General features: G+C 40.7%; 2 protein-coding genes across 2 annotated transcripts; one reads left to right on the top strand and one right to left on the bottom strand.

The window, feature by feature from the left end:
- Positions 1–3,059: 3,059 nt before the first annotated feature.
- Positions 3,060–12,905, top strand: LOC123507080 (phenoloxidase-activating factor 1-like). Its single transcript, XM_045259634.1, is given in 11 exon segments — positions 3,060–3,090; positions 3,862–3,936; positions 4,222–4,346; positions 4,540–4,738; positions 4,868–4,953; positions 4,955–4,965; positions 5,153–5,361; positions 5,565–5,761; positions 6,058–8,718; positions 8,953–9,785; positions 9,958–12,905. Coding segments are annotated over 9 exon segments (1,125 nt in total). The 5' UTR covers positions 3,060–3,074; the 3' UTR covers positions 6,265–8,718; positions 8,953–9,785; positions 9,958–12,905.
- Positions 10,730–17,452, bottom strand: LOC123507078 (zinc finger protein 470-like). The gene is made up of 9 exons (XM_045259633.1): positions 17,215–17,452; positions 16,428–16,547; positions 15,733–16,242; positions 15,213–15,498; positions 14,992–15,089; positions 14,616–14,747; positions 14,131–14,286; positions 13,871–14,005; positions 10,730–13,467 (listed from the first exon to the last, which is right to left on the bottom strand). Exons 1-9 carry the CDS (start codon positions 17,272–17,274, stop codon positions 13,240–13,242), a joined length of 1,725 nt encoding a protein of 574 aa, XP_045115568.1. The 5' UTR covers positions 17,275–17,452; the 3' UTR covers positions 10,730–13,239.
- Positions 17,453–17,622: the final 170 nt, after the last annotated feature.

Below are 17,622 nucleotides of genomic sequence, written 5' to 3'. Positions count from 1 at the left end.
ATCTCGTGCACTTTATATTTCTACCCGGAATCATACTTAGCCTGTTCTTCAACTAGCCAAACACTCCTTCATAAATAGAAAATGTCAAAATCTTTTAAACTCAAACTTCCCTCGTGACTTCTGGCATCTAGCCAAAAACATCTGCAATAACTTTACTTCTTCATCTCTCCCTCCTTTATTTCATCCTGATGATACCATTGCTATCTCTTCTGTCTCTAAAGCTGAACTCTTCTCTCAAACCTATGTTAACAGCTCTACTTTGGATGATTCAGAGCTTGTTTCTTCCTCTCCTCCTCCCTCTGACTATTTCATGCCTACATTTAAAGTTCTTCGTAATTATGTTTTCCATGCCCTTGCTGGCCTAAACTCTTGGATTGCTCATGGACCTGATGGGGTCCCTCTTATTGTTCTCAAAAACTGTGCTTCCGTGCTTGCACCTTGCCAGGCCAAACTCTTTCAACTATGTCTATCGACTTCTACCTTTCCTTCGTGCTGGAAGTTTGCCTACATTTAGCCTGTTCCTAAAATGGGTGACCCTTCTAATCCCTCAAACTACCGTCCTATAGCTTTAATCTTTTGCTTGTCTGAAGTTTTTTAATCTGTGGTCTTAAACATCAGTCACATTACGATCTTTTATCTGATCGCCAGTATGGCTTCCGTTAAGATCGCTCTACTGATGATCTTCTGGTGTTCCTGACTGAGCCTTGGTCATCCTCTTTTAGAGATTTCGATGAACTTTTGCTGTCGCGTTAGACAAATCAAAAGCTTTTGATAGAGTCTAGCATAAAGCTTTGATTTTCAAACTGCCCTCCTATGGTTTCTATCCCTCCCTCTGCAACTTCGTCTCAAGTTTCCTTTCCGACCGCTCTATTGCTGCTGTGGTAGGCGGCTACTGTTTTCCTAAATCTGTTAATAGGGGTGTTCCTCAGGGTTCTGTCCTGTCACCCACTCTTTTTCTATTATTCATTAATGATCTTCTTAACCAAACTTCTTGCCCTATTCACTCATACGCTGATGATACCACCCTACATCTTTCTACGTCCTTTCAGAGACAACCAACCCTTCAGGAAGTCATCAGATCACGCAGGGATGCCACAAGAAACCTGACTTCTGATCTTTCTAAGATTTTCGATTGGGGCAGGGAAAATCTAGTAGTTTTCAATGCCTCAAAAATTCAATTCCTCCATCTATCAACTCAACACAACCTTCCAGACAACTATCTCCTCTTCTTCAATGACACTCAACTGTCTCCCTCTTCCACACTGAATATCCTCGGTCTGTCCTTTACTCAAAATCTTAACTGGAAACTTTACATTCCATCTCTTGCTAAAACAGCTTCTATGAAGTTAGGCGTTCTGAGGTGTCTTCGCCAGTTTTTCTCGTCCCTCCAACTGCTTACTCTGTACAAGGGCCTTATCCGCCCCTGTATGGAGTACTCTTCTCATGTTTGGGTGGGGGGGTTCCACTCACACAGTTTTATTAGATAGGGTGGAATCAAAAGCTTTTCGTCTCATCAACTCTTCAGCCTCTTTCTTACCGCCGAAATGTTGCATCTCTTTCTATCTTTCATTGTTATTTTCATGCTAAGTGTTCTACTGATCGTGCTAACTGCATGCCTCCCTCCTCCTGCGGCCTCGCTGCTTTTTTTTTTTTCTATACCATATGGGCTTTTCACAGGAATTTATGGGCTAAAGGGGATACTGTTTAAGGTACCTCCTATCTCAAAGCCCACCCGCTAGGAAACCGCAGCCCGGAATGAGGAAGCTCAGCCTACACTTGAACCGTGGACAGGATTCGAACCCGTGTGCTTGGAGACCCCTCAGACCCCAAAGTGCGCATGGTTCCACTGTACAACGGCTGCCCCTGTCCAACTCTCTAATGCAAGAGTTAACCAGTACTCTCAGTCATTCATACCATTCACTGGTAAACTTTGAAACACTCTACCTGCTTCTGTATTTCCGCCTTCCTACGACTTATCTTTTTTGAAGAGGGAGGTATCAAGACATTTGCTCCCAAATTTTAGCTAACACTTTTCTATCTTCTAGAGAACCAGCACCTAAGTGGGCCTTTTTTTATTTATTTATTTTTCTTTTTTTTTTTTTTTTTTTGCCCTTGGCTGGCCGTCTTTCCTACTTGAAAAAAAAAATGCTCGAAATTTTTTTTTTTCCAGACGCTTCAGCGCTTTATCATGACCTCTGGCGACAGGTTCTAGCGGGTCTATAAGGAGTTGGTAGGTGTTATCATAGTTTCATGGTTAAATAAGGATTCTGCATAAAATGATAAGTAGAATAAAAAAAATTTCTTCAATGAATACTGTGGGCTTTGAAAATTCTAGTTCCTCTGAAAGTTTCAAGTATTTCACGGTACCGAATGTTCCATGTAACACTATTTGATTTTTGAGGGGTGAACAGTGAAATAAGAAACAGCCAACCAGGATTCACTGGAGAACTGCCTTACGTGTTACTCCGAGATCTCCCAAACCTGTTTGTGACTCATCTGATTGCTTGAGACGATTTTCCTTATGATCAGTCCGTTGCTTCCCATTACTTTAGGCGTCCATAGTGTAGATAAGCACTGTGCTTAGCAACCCTTCCAGGTCATCCAGACTCATCACGGTTCACTGACTAACGTAAACTTTCTCTTCCCGTCTGCCAGTATGACTCCACCCGTGGCTCATCCCTGAGAGGTATTTTCCTACTGTGCAGTGTGCTATTTCCCTCCCCCGTCCCATTTCTGTTATTTTCCGTCTTTTATTTTTCGCATCCGATTCTTTCACTTTGTTTCTATGAGCCAGGTTGTGTTAGTGGGAATAAAGTTGCACAGTAACTATTTGACAGCATTCTAACATAGAACACTGGCACGTATCAGGAACAACAGCGAAACATTAAATGTAGTATTCCCATACACTTTCAAACATCGCACTCGGTAACATGTAGTATTGCACGTTTCCTCCTCTCAAGCATAAAAATTCAGCTTTCTTTCTGGCAATGGTAGAAATCGGAAACTGCGCTGCGGCTGCGTGGCGGGCCGCGGGTATAATATCACCGTGAATGCGCTCCTGCCGCCAGTGAGCCATGCAGGAATGCCGAGGTGAGTAGAAGTGTGAGTGACATAAATGTGCTGAGTGACATCGTGCAGGGAGTGAAGGGAAGTACTGTAATCATCTGGGCAATTCGAGTAGCGAGAGAACATCTGCGAGTGGTGGAGGGAGACAAGGGTGTGCTATCCATGGAAGGTCATGGGAGGGTTTGGAAAGAATACACTCGCCTCACCATCGCCAAAGATAATATCTTCTTTGTTTCATCCTGAGGGACCTACTGTATATTTTTAGTATATCTAGTTCTTGGTAAGGTTTTTTTTCTTTTTTATATTAGGTAGCGTTTTTTTTTTTTTTTTTCTTTCTTTCTCTGTATTAGATACGTAGACTATAACCGCGAGATACGGTATTTCTTTCTTTGCAGTTTTCGGAATGCAGCTTATCAGTAGAGAAAATTGCGTCACTTGATATTCGCCCCAGTTATTATTATTTCACTTGCTTATTTATTTATTTCGTGTATTTATTTAGTTTTGAGTTTAGCTTAGACCCAACAAGACAACCCATTCCAACGCGAGTAATGTAATTGTGAAGTTACGTGGGTGCATGTGGTATTAATGACTGCTGGCCGCTCTCACCAACCTCGCCCTCTGCCCACGTCTTTACGGGGCAGGTGTGGCAATGCTAAGCAAGATTTTCCTTATTATTCTTAGTCATGTTTCTCTCTCTCTCTCTCTCTCTCTCTCTCTCTCTCTCTCTCTCTCTCTCTCTCTCTCTCTCTCTCTCTTCATTACTTTTGCTTCAACCACAATCATCTCGTTCAACAGAGCGCAGACGCAAAACGACGATGAAGGGACGGATTTTCCTGCTTATGCAGCTGCTGCACTTGGCTGTCTCCTTCAGTAAGTTTGGCTGTCATACTTACTTGATTTTTTTCTCAACACATTGACGTCAAACCAAAACAAACATGTGTTGTGCAAACTCTTATATACTTTAAAGTTTGCTCTCATGAGAAATAATGAATCAATGGGAAAATGATAGTGATGATAATTTCATATAATTACATGTAACGTTCAGATCACAGTTAGAATTATTACAGTTCACTTGAAGGATGCACTTGCAGCCACAAACACACTACTTCCTTAAGCTCACATCTGTATGTATAACATTCTTTGCTCTCTCTCCAGAAACGGACTGTCCTCGGCCATGCATCCCGCTGGACACCTGCTCAGAGCTGGCAGCGCTAATACGAACCGCTGACGTTAAAGTTGTTCAGGAAGCGACGTGTGCCTTCCAAGGTGTCATGCCCCTGGTAAGGCAATATTCACACTCCGTCCTTGTTTGTTGATTTGTGTGTATATGAACTACTCATGCGTTACTATTATACCTCCATGTTTTATACTCTCTCTCTCTCTCTCTCTCTCTCTCTCTCTCTCTCTCTCTCTCTCTCTCTCTCTTCTGTAAATAAATAAATAAATAAATAAATTTACGTTTTCCTCTTAAAGGTTTGCTGTCCTGAATCCTCAACAACCACGCCCAGTCCCACGCCCACGCCCACCCCCAACCCCACCCCCAAGCCATTCGTCTCCGGCCTGCTGCCTAAGGACTGCGGTCAATTTGCCAATTTACAGGGCAATAGGGTCCATGGAGGCAACAAGACTCGCCTCGGGGAATACCCCTGGATGGCTGCTCTCGGCTATAACAGTGAGTAGAGAAAGTGTTGTGTGTGTGGCCGACGTCCACCACGATGGTCTTCTTGCTGTTTATTGTATCACTTATGGATTAATTTCAGTTACTTTGTAAGTATTATGTGTTTAATGTGAATTCTTGCAGACGCCCTGACCAACAAAGTCGACTTCCTGTGTGGCGGGTCTGTGATCAACGAGCGTTACGTGCTCACGGCGGCTCACTGCGTGTCCCCCCAAGCAGCCGTGAGTACATCCATCACCCTTGCCTGACGGCTGCATGGGTCATTAGTCACCACACCTCCGTAATGAATAAAGTTCAGAACTTCCTCTTCTTTTGAAATGTACAGGAAGTTATTAAATTGGTAACGTATAGTCGTATACGATAGATAATTATTTGTTTATTAACTTCCTGTGATTACTCTCTCTTCAGGGATATCATCCGGCTGGGAGAGTGGGACCTGTCCACTGATGAGGACTGCGAGATCACCGACTCGGGTTTCGAGTTCTGTGCTCCTGAACCAGCGCAGGACTTTTTATATGAGGAGATCCTGAGCCACCCAGACTATAACTCTCGCGCTCAAGTGTCAGACGACATTGCTCTCATCAGACTCACCACGCCTATCAACTTTAGGCGAAACAGTAAGTACATACACAATGCAACACCGACACTGCTTGACACTTTTGTCAAATAAGTTTCAGAATTCAAATATCGAAGCATCTTCTTCAGAATTTCAGAAATTTTGTCGACCTTTGATTTAAACACGAGATTTGCACATCGATATTGTTTAATCTTGAGTGGCGCTCGTATTTCTAGATATCATTGAAATAACTCTTTCCCTCAGGGTGGATCCAGCCAGTGTGTATGCCAGAGCAGGATTTCAACGTGCGGTCCGCCGCGGACCAAAGGAACGCAGTGGTGTCTGGCTGGGGCTTCACGGAGAATGGAACTGTTAGCGATGTGCTGCTGCAAGTGTACCTGCCTATGGTGGACAACGACGTCTGCAATACAACCTACAAGGGCAGAGTGTTGGATGAACAGGTGGGTCTCTCTCTCTGAGCTATAAATTTGAGTGATTTAACCCTTCTTCTGCTAGATTTTCACAATCTCTTTCCAAACACTTATTTTGGCAAGAAAATGTGTACATTAAGCAGTTTTACCTCCCAGAAAATATAACAGCAATCTTTTATTCTCTCTTTATTCTATCTGTCGATGCAAATCATATTCCCATACTGCTTTACTCTAACGGTATAAAAGTTACACGGCAAGTTTTCAAAGACTGGCCCAACTAAAGAACATGCCAATAGAAATAACCGCACTTTGTCTTGCTCATCTAGGTGTGCTTTGGAGGAGTGAAGGGTAAGGACTCGTGTGGCGGGGACTCTGGCGGCCCCTTGGTAATCTCTGCCTCCCAAGCCCCGCCTTTCACGCAGATCGGCATCGTCTCCTACGGGCCGAGGGACTGCGGCAGGGAGGGGGTGCCCGGCGTGTACACCTCCGTGGCTAAGTACAGGAACTGGATTGAGCAGACCCTGAGGGAATAGTAGGGAAGAGAGGAATACATCGCAGGGTTAGGAGACGCATGTGACCTTTGGTTTGTGTTTATGTAGGTTGTTATTTTTCACAATAACCATAATGTCACTATTATCGCTATTATTATTACTATTATTATTATTATTATTATTATTATTATTATTATTATTATTATTATTATTATTATTATTATTATTATTATTATTATTATTATTATTATTATTATTATTATTATTATTATTGGCATCATCATCATTATTTGCGACATCTTCCAGTCTACGTACATATTCCTTTGATCTCGTGTCAGTACTATAATTAAGTTAAGTATGGATCACAGTGCCGTACTGTGCTATAGAGTGACATTCTGTGGCCCTGTAACAAGAAAACTGTGCGTAACAACAAGTTAGTTGACAAGAATTAGGTGTACTGAAGGATGTGGCCTAGAGTCGGTCTAGAGTGGACACAGTGTGAAGTCAAGTGGAAATGCGAGTTTGCACGTCACCTAATACTTTGGGTATGGTGAGGCAGTACAGTATATCTTGAAACAGTGAATAACGTGCTTTTGAGAGATTTAGATGCTGTACAGCTGTGGCGAAGAGAGAAACGATTCCAAGGCTGTGTTATATCCATTGAGACCCTGAGTGGTGATGTGGTGGTCTGTGCTAGTCACCCGTGAAGACCTTCATCTTGCCCCCCTCCCCCCAACACACACGGGCCTCCTCCCATCTCAGCCAGGCGTTCGCACTATCCAGTGGTTCCCAAACTTTTTTTGTCATTTCCCCCTGTACCCAGTTCAACCATCCAGATTTCCCCCTTCATGTGTACGAGAGAAAGAGCACTATTTACTAATTTAATTTTCAAATGTACAAATATACTGATAAACTTATGGTTACAGAGTAAAGTGGATAGAGAGCAGTTAGTAACAAAGCATACCCATAGAGTCATATAAAAGGACTTTTGATTTGACTTTGAGATTTTTTAGTTAGTAGGTAGTGTAATTATTTCCTCCCTGGTAGCTTCAATTTTCCCCCCCAGGGGGAAATTTCCCCCAGTTTGGGAACCACTGCACTATACCCTTCACCACTGACTCACGTTCCATTGAATCACGAAACAAGTGACCAACAGGCTGTATTAATTTTAGTCTCCCACTGTGATAACATTGCTCATTAGTCATTCATGTTCGCCTGTCTGTCTGTCCGTCCGCAACATATCAAAGTTATCGACAGATTTATAGGAAAGAAAAGTTACGTCATGGGTCTTGAGCTAGGAAGCAATATATTTACAGGCGGATCCGGATGTTAAAACCAGTTCTTTTCTTGTTCCTCTTCTCTCTCTCTCTCTCTCTCTCTCTCTCTCTCTCTCTCTCTCTCTCTCTCTCTTTCCAAAGCTTCCTCAGATTTTCAAGGCCCACTGCGGGCGTGCCATATTTCATAGCAGCAGAGTGAGAAAGCTTGCCACATTTTTGTATGGCTCTGGGTGAGATAAACGCTACTTACTCCTTTCTACTACGTATCCCTTCAGTTGTGGCGGAATATCCTTAATTTCATTTTTCACTAGCCATGAATAGACATTTCGTGTTGAGTATAAATAAGAAATATGATAATGTCTGTATTACTATGTCAAGTTATAAATGTTTAATAGGGAAAAAAATAAGATATGATACTGAAATATCTTGTGTGGAAACTCATTTATTTTCTTGCTTACCTGGCCAACAACTTACACGTGAAGTAATCCTTGAGAGGAGTGCCTACTGAAACTGGTGAATATTTTTTGACATCTCTGAAAACATCTAAGTAGGCTATTGAACAACCTTGTGTACTGGAATGAGTGAAGGGAGAAATGAGAATGATGAACACACACACACACACACACACTCTCTCTCTCTCTCTCTCTCTCTCTCTCTCTCTCTCTCTAAGACAAAATCTAATGAACCTCTTTACTCTTGCCCACGTCACTCCCAGGAAGCGCACACAAGAAAAGTTTCCAATTACAATATATGTTTTGTATCTGGGTTGTGGGGAATATATAAAACTATGTCGAAAGTGGGAAATCAAAATAAGGGAAATCCTGATGATAACTGGTAGTCTGGTCTGACCTAAGTCCCAATCACAGTGTCGCAGTCTGGCAGTTGCGTTACTTCGAAAGTTTAAGGTGTGCATAGTCTCTCTCTCTCTCTCTCTCTCTCTTACGATAGCATCAGCGGCAACTCGCACCACTATAATTCATTCAGGTGAAATCTCTTTCAATAGTTCAGCGGCGCAAAACGAAGATGAAAGAAGGTATTTTCCTACTTCTGTGGCTTCTGCCCTTGGCTGTCTGTACCAGTCAGTTGAGCCCCGAGCCAACCTCCTCCAGCCCGCTGCCCGAGTATTGTGGTGGTTCCGTATTAGATACTTACGATGTGGTGTCTGGCAATGATACATATGTCTGGGATTACCGGTGGATGGTTGCGCTTGGCTATAAGAGTAAGTTGTTATTGTTATTCTGAGTTTTATTGCATCCTTAGATCGAGTAAAAAAAAAAAAATAAATAAAATAAATAAATAAATAAATAAATAAATAAATATATATATATATATATATATATATATATATATATATATATATATATATATATATATATATATATATATATATATATATATATATATATATATATATGCAAAGAAACACCAACGCTTATGTGAATAATTCTTACAGGCTCCCGGACCAACAAGACCAGCTGTAGTGGGTCTATGATCAGCGAGCGCTACCTGCTCACCGTAGCTAATTGCGTCACCCCAGAGAAGCCATGAGTACATGGACCAGTTTTCTTTGTCAGATAGAATTACTCGATCTCCAGCAGGAAACTAACAGCAACAAAACTCATCACAGAACATAACGCCGTGATTCCTTTTTCTTTGCCTCTCACATGCAACTGTTAAGTGTAGATTAGTATGCAGTTACTCAGGACACGCAGAAATGCAAGCAGAATTTTTTTTCTTCGACGCCTTTTCCTGCTTAAATCTGCATTACTTTCATATAAGGACAATAATTTTTTACTCGAGTTCTCAACTACTATACGTATATCGTCATTATTTTCGCTTTGTTTAGATAAAGATACATATCAACTACATTTTTTTATACAAGCAGTAACAGTTTTTGTATTGATATGTATTTATAGTTTTCCAAGAAAGAACGCAGAGTATTTATGGTAATTAAGTTATTTTTTCAGAGAAATTCGCTCTGTGGCGCTGAGACACGTGTTGCCATCTGGCGACAGAGGCAGTTTCACAAGTCACCTATTATGATAACTTAACTGGTTATTGCTCGCTCTCTCTCTCTCTCTCTCTCTCTCTCTCTTCAGTGATGTCATCCGGCTTGGAGAATGGGATCTGGCCACTGATATAGACTGCACAAACACTTCCTGTGGTTTCCTGCGCTGTTCGCCACAACCAGCTCTGGACGTGGAATACGAGATAGTGGTTCACCCTACATACCAGAAGCGTGGCTCTCATCAGACTCGCTGAGCCTATAGACTTTAAGAAAAAACTGTAAGCACTGACAGAGGCATGGCAGCAGGGCCACAAACCTCTTACTCATGTTTCCACTCACCAGAATTCACACACACACACACACACACACTGATATAAAGAAACGTTTATTTTAACCTACCAGAATGGGTAACACTACACACCTCTGTAACTGTAAATTCTTTTCCTTTAGTGATGATCCAACCGGTATGTTTGCCGGAAAGAGGTTTTGAAGTGCGGCCCGGCGCAACAGCAACGGTGACTGGCTGGGAATTTGCAAACAGATTTAGTAACGTTCTATTGAAGGAAAAACTTGTCAATGTGGATGCGGATCGTTGCCCCATGAGTATAGGAGGAATAATAGTAGAGGGACAGGTAATTAAGTCTCTCTCTCTCTCTCTCTCTCTCTCTCTCTCTGTTGTATTTGAGGATGAGATTGTTACAGGACATGATTTTACGTATTCTATGTATTTTATTTGAGAACATAGTTACTGATGTTCTGCAATAATATGTTTTTCCTCCTGTTTGTGAATACAAGGTTCTTGTGAGATGCAACATGCACTGCTACACGCAACCCTTGTTGCTGCAGATTTGTTTCAGAAGGTTGGAAGGTGGCTTGTGTGAGGGTGACTCTGGTAGCCCTGTGGTGATGCCCTCTGGCTCGAAGTTCGTACAGGTTGGCATGTATTCTCACGTGCAGCATCCTCTTTGTCCAAAAACACGTGCCCATCGTGTTCACCTCCGTGGTCAAGTACAGGGACTGGATTGAGCAGGCCCTCAGACAACATTAATGGAAAAAAAGATAGGTGAACAAATACCATTTTACCTTTTTAAGAAATGCATTTTGATTTTTAAAATTTTTTCAACCTATATGAAATTTTGAAGGAAACTCGCTATATACATGTTTTCATTTTTTTTTATATACATGCAAAGTGGAATGTATAAATAAAGAAAAAATAGTGAAAGAGGTTAAGCTAATCTTTATTAGTATTTAATCAAATATAGGTATAGGTACAAATAAGTTGTATAAGTAAGTAATCGTAACTGGCCTTTCATGTAAGAATAACCTGTTTCTGTTAAGGCCACAAGATTTTGAAAAATAGGGCATCCCACAAAAGTGAAAATAAAGTTCTATACAATAAATTCTTTTAACACTTCAAACAATTGTTGAATCTTTGTGGTCTTCCTTGCAGCTTAACCTTGATAATCCTTTATTACCATCTACCTCTCAGCAGTGTTGTGTCACTGATGAGAGGTGACTTAGTCTATTTAGTCATATAATTTGATATTCAAAGTAATACATTAATTACAAATTCTAAACTAGGCATTATTTTCTTATTAATTTTTTCTTACCATACATTCACGATATTCTAATCATACATAAATTGATGGATAAATTTGCCAGAGATTCAAACATCTCCATATTGAAAAGGAACCACATGAATGAAGACTCAATAGTTCTGCTACATTTGCCATTGCAAGGTTTGCTTCTAGTTTTCATTACAGGATTTTTATTTTGTTCTTGTATTATCTGTTTAAGAAAAATCAGCTTTATTATAGCATTATATTAGTGATACATGAAGATAATTTCAACACTTGCACAGTAAAGCAAGTTCCAAAGGCAGTTGAGATCACCTAGGCAGGCAGTCCTCACTCACAGCCTAAGAGGTCCACAGCCTCCTTCACATCTTGGGTCTGGCTCTGATATACCAAGGTGCTCCCAAGTTGTATTTCTCTTGGTCAATACAAGAAACTATGACGGGAGATCAAAAAGTAATGACCATGAGACCATATATTTTGATAGCACAGTGGCCTACATTCCTTCAAAGTACTCTCCTCCTACCTCTATGCAGCATTCCATCCTCCTTTGCCACTACATGAAGCAGTCATGGTATTCAGCCTTCTTTAAAAAAAATCAGAGGTCAAAGCTTTTCATCCCTCAACCACACCAAACTGAACTGTTTGTCTCTGGTGATGAAAAAAGAAATCCAACTCATTGCCAGTAGCAATATCTGAGCATTTTTTTGGACCATTTGGCTCAAATTCAGCCACCTAAAAATGACAAAACCACACCTGTTTGCTCTTCTCTTATGTTAGCAAATGGGGTAACCATTAAGCACACTTCTTCCTCAGTCCTAAATGTTCAAGCACAATGTCATCTGCACTCTTATAACTGACACCAAGCTCAAAGGATAAGAATCGAGGATCTTCGTCACTGATGGCCCGAGCAAAGATCATTGTTGCTTCTGTCACAAATATCCAATGGCATCTAGAGTGATGGTCATCTTCCAACTGAATTTTTCCAGTTGTGAAACCTCAAATCTAGTGGGGAAACTATTTCCAGTGATGGAGTAGACTTGGGAGTAACTTGCAATAATTCCCTTCTGATCTCTGTTGCTTTTTTTGCCAATTTTCCAGCTAATACAAGTAGAACCTTCTTTCGAGAAATCTGTGTTTCTGGTGAGGGAATGAAACCAACACTGACACAATCACACAGTGCAATGAGAAAATGAAACCCAGCCAAGTAGCTATAAATTCAAATGATTCATAATAGGCAACACTTGATGCCCCTCACTTCCCTCTCTCTCAAGTCTCATGCTCTCTCTGCAACAAGTCCAACTGTCATTACTTTCTGATCACCTCTCTTACAAAGATGGTTCCATATTTTGTTTTTCTGCTGTGCATTACAAATCAACTAGTACCTACAGAAATTTCTTTTACTATTTAACATCGAAAGTCGAGCACATCCTGGCACACTTCCCAATCACGAAGATCTCTATTCCTGGAGACTTTAGTGTTCACCACCTTTGGATTTCTTCTCCCTTCCCTGGCCAACTTGGCGAATTGGTCTTTAACTTCCTCATCCTTCAAGACAGACCAATTATTGCAGCATCCAACCCATATTCTTGACTGTCTGGTGATGATGAAATGAAGCACCCTGAGATGGTTTGGTCACTTGGAAAGAATGGTTGAAAATGAGATGAGAAAGGTACAAGAGTAAGATGAATTTTAGTGAGGGGTATGAGAACAGCCTCTTATAAAATGATAGAATACAGTATACAAGAGAGAGAGAGAGAGAGAGAGAGAGAGAGAGAGAGAGAGAGAGAGAGAGAGAGAGAGAGAGAGAGAGAGAGAGAGAGAGAGAGAGAGAGAGAGAGAGAGAGAGAGAGAGAGAGAGAATTTCATTGTGCAACAATGAGGTATATTATCAGGAGCACATGGAGATCTATTGTGGTCATCCTTCCTAAAACATTTCAGCAGATGTGTAGTCAGATATGTACAAAGATGATGGCAATACTCATCCTTATGAGGGGTACAGCTGCCTCCAGCCACTCACAACTCCCTGGCTACTGTGGCACTTCAAAGGAAGTTTGGTGCATACCCTGTGAATCATTTATATACTCCTGTAAGGGCATGGAGACTGACTCCACTCACAGGTGATATGAGATTTGCCTCTAAAAATTAGAACTAAACTTTAGTTCCCTATTATAAACTCCTGTCTGTTTTCTACGTTGGCATGGCCGGCGTGTATCTTCTCCAGGTGCTTGGTCAGATCCCTCTTCTCATTGTAAGCCTTGGGACACAGGCGGCATGCATACCGTTTGATTTGCAAATGTCGTATCATGTGGTCCTTCAACTTGTCTGCTCGTGCAAAGGATTTCATGCACACATCACACATGTGTCGCTGTCCTTCATTGTGAATCTGAAATCATATAGAAACTTGAAGTCATCCTACTATGTAATTATTAAATATTAACTTATCATGATAAAAGAGAAGCTCTAGAATGCCTGACTTCTGATCTCAAAAGTTTCTAATTAGGGCAGAGCAATATCTTGAAAATAAAAATTCTAACTGACTGTGAAAATAAAAATTCTAACTGACTGTCTTCAGCCTCTCTCTCATCACCATAATCTCTTACTACCTTCTACTACATATTTTGTGCTAACTAACTTTCTGATCTTATTGCATGAAAGCTTCCTTCAATTTTTTCTTACATGAACATGTTGGACAGCATGCAAATTATTGGACAGGATTATTGGTGAGCCAAAAAGGTAAATGAAAATTTCCAGTATGGTATTACTAAAAAAGAAATACTGACACTCACCCTCATGTGAGCATACAAGTTGCTTGACCTGCTGAAAGCTTTCTTGCACGTCTCACACTCATAAGGTTTCTCGCCTGTATGGATCCTCTTGTGCTCACGATAATATTCGGTTCTAGAAAATGTCTGTCCACAAATCTGTCAGAAGAATGGAACTCTGGTAATATTTTGGTTTTGGAATACATAATTTTACTGAATATATATTCTTGAAATCATGATTCACACTGAATGCCTATCAGTGCCACAGAATCTGACCAACACACCTCACATGCACTTCCTCGCAGGCCTTTGTGGATGTCCATATGTCTCTGGAAAGCAGCATTTGTCCTCAGAGTCTGACCACACACCACGCAGATGAAGGGCAAGTCACTGTGACACTCTCGAACATGGTCACACATCTCCTCTTCAGAATTCATTGTCTGTAATGTTATGTAATGGGAGATTATTTTATAATGTCTGTAAAAACACAAAAGGAAAGACCTTTTATGAATATGTAATTTTAATGGAGTTTATGGTTAAATCAGCTGTTACAATCATTAACTTGAGGAGAATAAAGCATCAGCTCTAGTTTTCAGTTTGTTTTCAAATCCATTACACATTCATATAATTCTGAGCCTTACTTTGGTATCTCAAGTGATAGAAGATAATAGCAAACTGGCCTGGCCTAAGTATATACTTTCTTAAAGTATTCATTATCATGATAAATTTCAATAATCTTTTAATAGTTCAATACAAATAGGATGGTTACCTTTGTACAGGTAAGACACCACTTGATCTGACTATGAGCTCGAGACAGATGGACTTTAAGACTTCCTGCAGAAGGAAATTCTTTCTCACAGATGCTGCACCAAGTTCCACTGCCAAGATCTTCAGGTCCCAGCTACAGGAGGAAGAAGGGAGTTCTATTGCAGCTCAAGTTGGCAAAATATGACTTAAGGAATTGCTGTATTCTCTATATCACTACCATTATTACAACAAATGAGCCAATTTTGAATGATCATGTGCAGCTCAATACTTATACAGGATCCATTTCTTTTCTCCCCAAAAATTCATCTTACATAATACTATCAATTCTTGGTTACAGGTATTGTACAATGTGTAAAGTAAAATGCATTCCAGTTTACCCTGACAATGTCTGTGAGTATAGTTCCTGCAGGACTCCCCTGGGATGACACTGTCTTTTTAGAAGTTTTGATGTCATTTGGCCTCTTGAACTGTGTTTCTAGAGGTGGGAAAAAAATTAAAATCTTAGTGACAATTATAAGGATGACTATTGTGAGGTGTCACAATTTATAAAATGTCACAGTTTTTCATGAGTTAAAGTATATATGAACCTCTATTTTACCATCAAAACTAGAAATATCTGGAGCCACCACCATTTCTTCCTGGCTTCCCTCTGTCCCTTCTGCATGCATGCTTCCTACACTGAGGGTCTCAACTTGGGGAGATGTCTCTTGGGTATCTTTCATGGTGTTTGTCTTGATAACTGTTTTTTCTGTCTGGTCTTCTGAGGCATCTTTGGACATAGAAGTCTTACTGAGGACTCTGCTGACAAGTTGCAAAGATCCGCCTGGGTTCATAGTGTACACAGAGTACATCAAGCCGTCTGATGATGCAACCTCTGAACCTTCCTATGTGAAAATGATGACAAATGGTCTTTTTAAAATTAATCTATCATTGGTCACGATACACTTAGCTTGCATATACTTCATAGAAGAATAGCTGATGTCTACTCTTTGTATGGTCAAGACTGAGTTAATGACATAATTTTAAATAAATTTTAGTAAAAATAAAAATAATTATGCTACATGGGACAAAGATTTCCTGAAGATACAATTTTGTTAATAAATACACAAATGACTAACCAGATCATGTAGAAGAATCTCTCCTGTGCCATCCTCATCTAGGTGAGCTGAAGTCACATAGTCCAGCTCCATGTGTTCCAGGGGTGTCCCGACACTCAGTGGGGAAGTGAGCACACACTTGCCAATTTGGGAACTTGAGCAGTCATTATTTTCATGCAATTTCAAGGTGTTCTTTGTCTTTAACTCCTTAATATCTATGTCACTTATGGTCATCTCCACTCCTGGACAATGTGCTGAGCTGGAGGAGACAGGCTCAGGCACACATGTGATCTCCTGCTTCAGGTGGATCAGAGGTGATGATGACAACAGCTGCACCAACTCTGGTGGTTCATAACCTTTTCCTTGTGAACCAGATTCCAACTCCACTTTGGTGTCCTCCATAGAAGGAGACTTCATGGGAGTGATGAGGGACTCCTGACACTTACACAAAGAGCATTCACTGATTTCATCAGTCTGAATTTCAGCATTACAAAATGGGCTAAAAGACTCATCTATTTTTACCAATAAACTCTGAAAGAAAAAGGAAAAATAGTAAACTTAACCAAATGAAAGAAATCCACTCCTGCTATAAGAGGAGATCTATATCTTAAAATTACCAAAATTCAATGGAACTGCAGACTAAGAAACATTTACTAACAGAGTAGAAATGAGAAAGAAGATGTGCACTGCAACATCCAACATGTTCAAACATTTACCTTCATATTGGAGATGAGTTGCAGAAGATGAGCAGCTAGGGAACTCTGCAGGCGGGGACTGAAGCCTCTCGTCTCCAGGAACTGTACCGTGTAGCTCCCGATAACACTACATTCTGACAACTGCAACACAATGATCTTAGAACAGGGAGTGAAATTACAAAGTGGTTTGTTAGTATTTTACTAGTTACACAGCCACTGAAGGTGAAGATGGCAAAGATTACAAAAAACCTTAGGCAATAAATAGAAACTATTGTAGACACTAAGAATGAATGCAAACTTTATAAATGAAATAATGCCGAACAGATGAAAGCAGTGTTAAAATGCATGCCTAGCTTATGGTACATAAATTGCATCCCTTCAGCTGTGATAGTATTGTTCTACCAATCATTAGGTACCAATCACCATCAGCCACTCCTTTATTATTAGTCACCATCAATCACTACCCATCATTATCAGTCATCCTCAGCCACTACCCATCATTATCAGTCACCATCAGCCACTATCCATCATTATTAGTCACTAGCCATCATCATCTGTCATCCACCACCCCTTTAAGTCACCAAGAAACAATAACTAGCAATAATCAGTCAGCAGTCATCACTACTCACCACCTGTCACTACAACTATCAATTACCAACAGCCACTAGCCATCCCTATCAGTCACCAGCCATCATTTCACGTTCTTAGCAGTTATCCGTTACCAGTCACACTATAAGCCATCACCATGTCACCAGTCACCATTTACCACACCACCTCTCCTCCCTCAACACACACCCCTGTTACTTACTCCCTTCAGGAAATATTCGAGGTACAAGGCAGCCTCCCTTATTACATCCGCGGTGGCCATCCTGGTGCTCACTCACTCCCCTTCTTTTAGGCAGTCACCATGAAGGCAGCGGCTGTCACAACACTACGAGGCGAGCACCAGTGTTTACAAATAAGAAAGTCGGGCTGGTGCCATCATCGTCATCATCAGTGAGTTGGGTGTCAGACAATGTATCATTTTTTTTCTTTCTTTTTTAAACCTCCTTTTATGGGGGTTCTCTCAATGACTCACTTGTATCTCTCTCTCTCTCTCTCTCTCTCTCTCTCTCTCTCTCTCTCTCTCTCTGGTTTGGTGGTGTTTTGAAGTATAGTGTTTTGAAGTATAATTTTGAAGCATAGTGAAGGAAGAGGATGGGTAATCTGCCAGTTT

This window comes from Portunus trituberculatus, chromosome 21 (assembly GCF_017591435.1).
Source record: "Portunus trituberculatus isolate SZX2019 chromosome 21, ASM1759143v1, whole genome shotgun sequence".
Classification (NCBI taxonomy): Eukaryota; Metazoa; Arthropoda; class Malacostraca; order Decapoda; family Portunidae; genus Portunus; species Portunus trituberculatus.
Note: the sequence above shows the minus strand (reverse complement) of the source record. Positions and strands in the feature narration are given on the sequence as shown.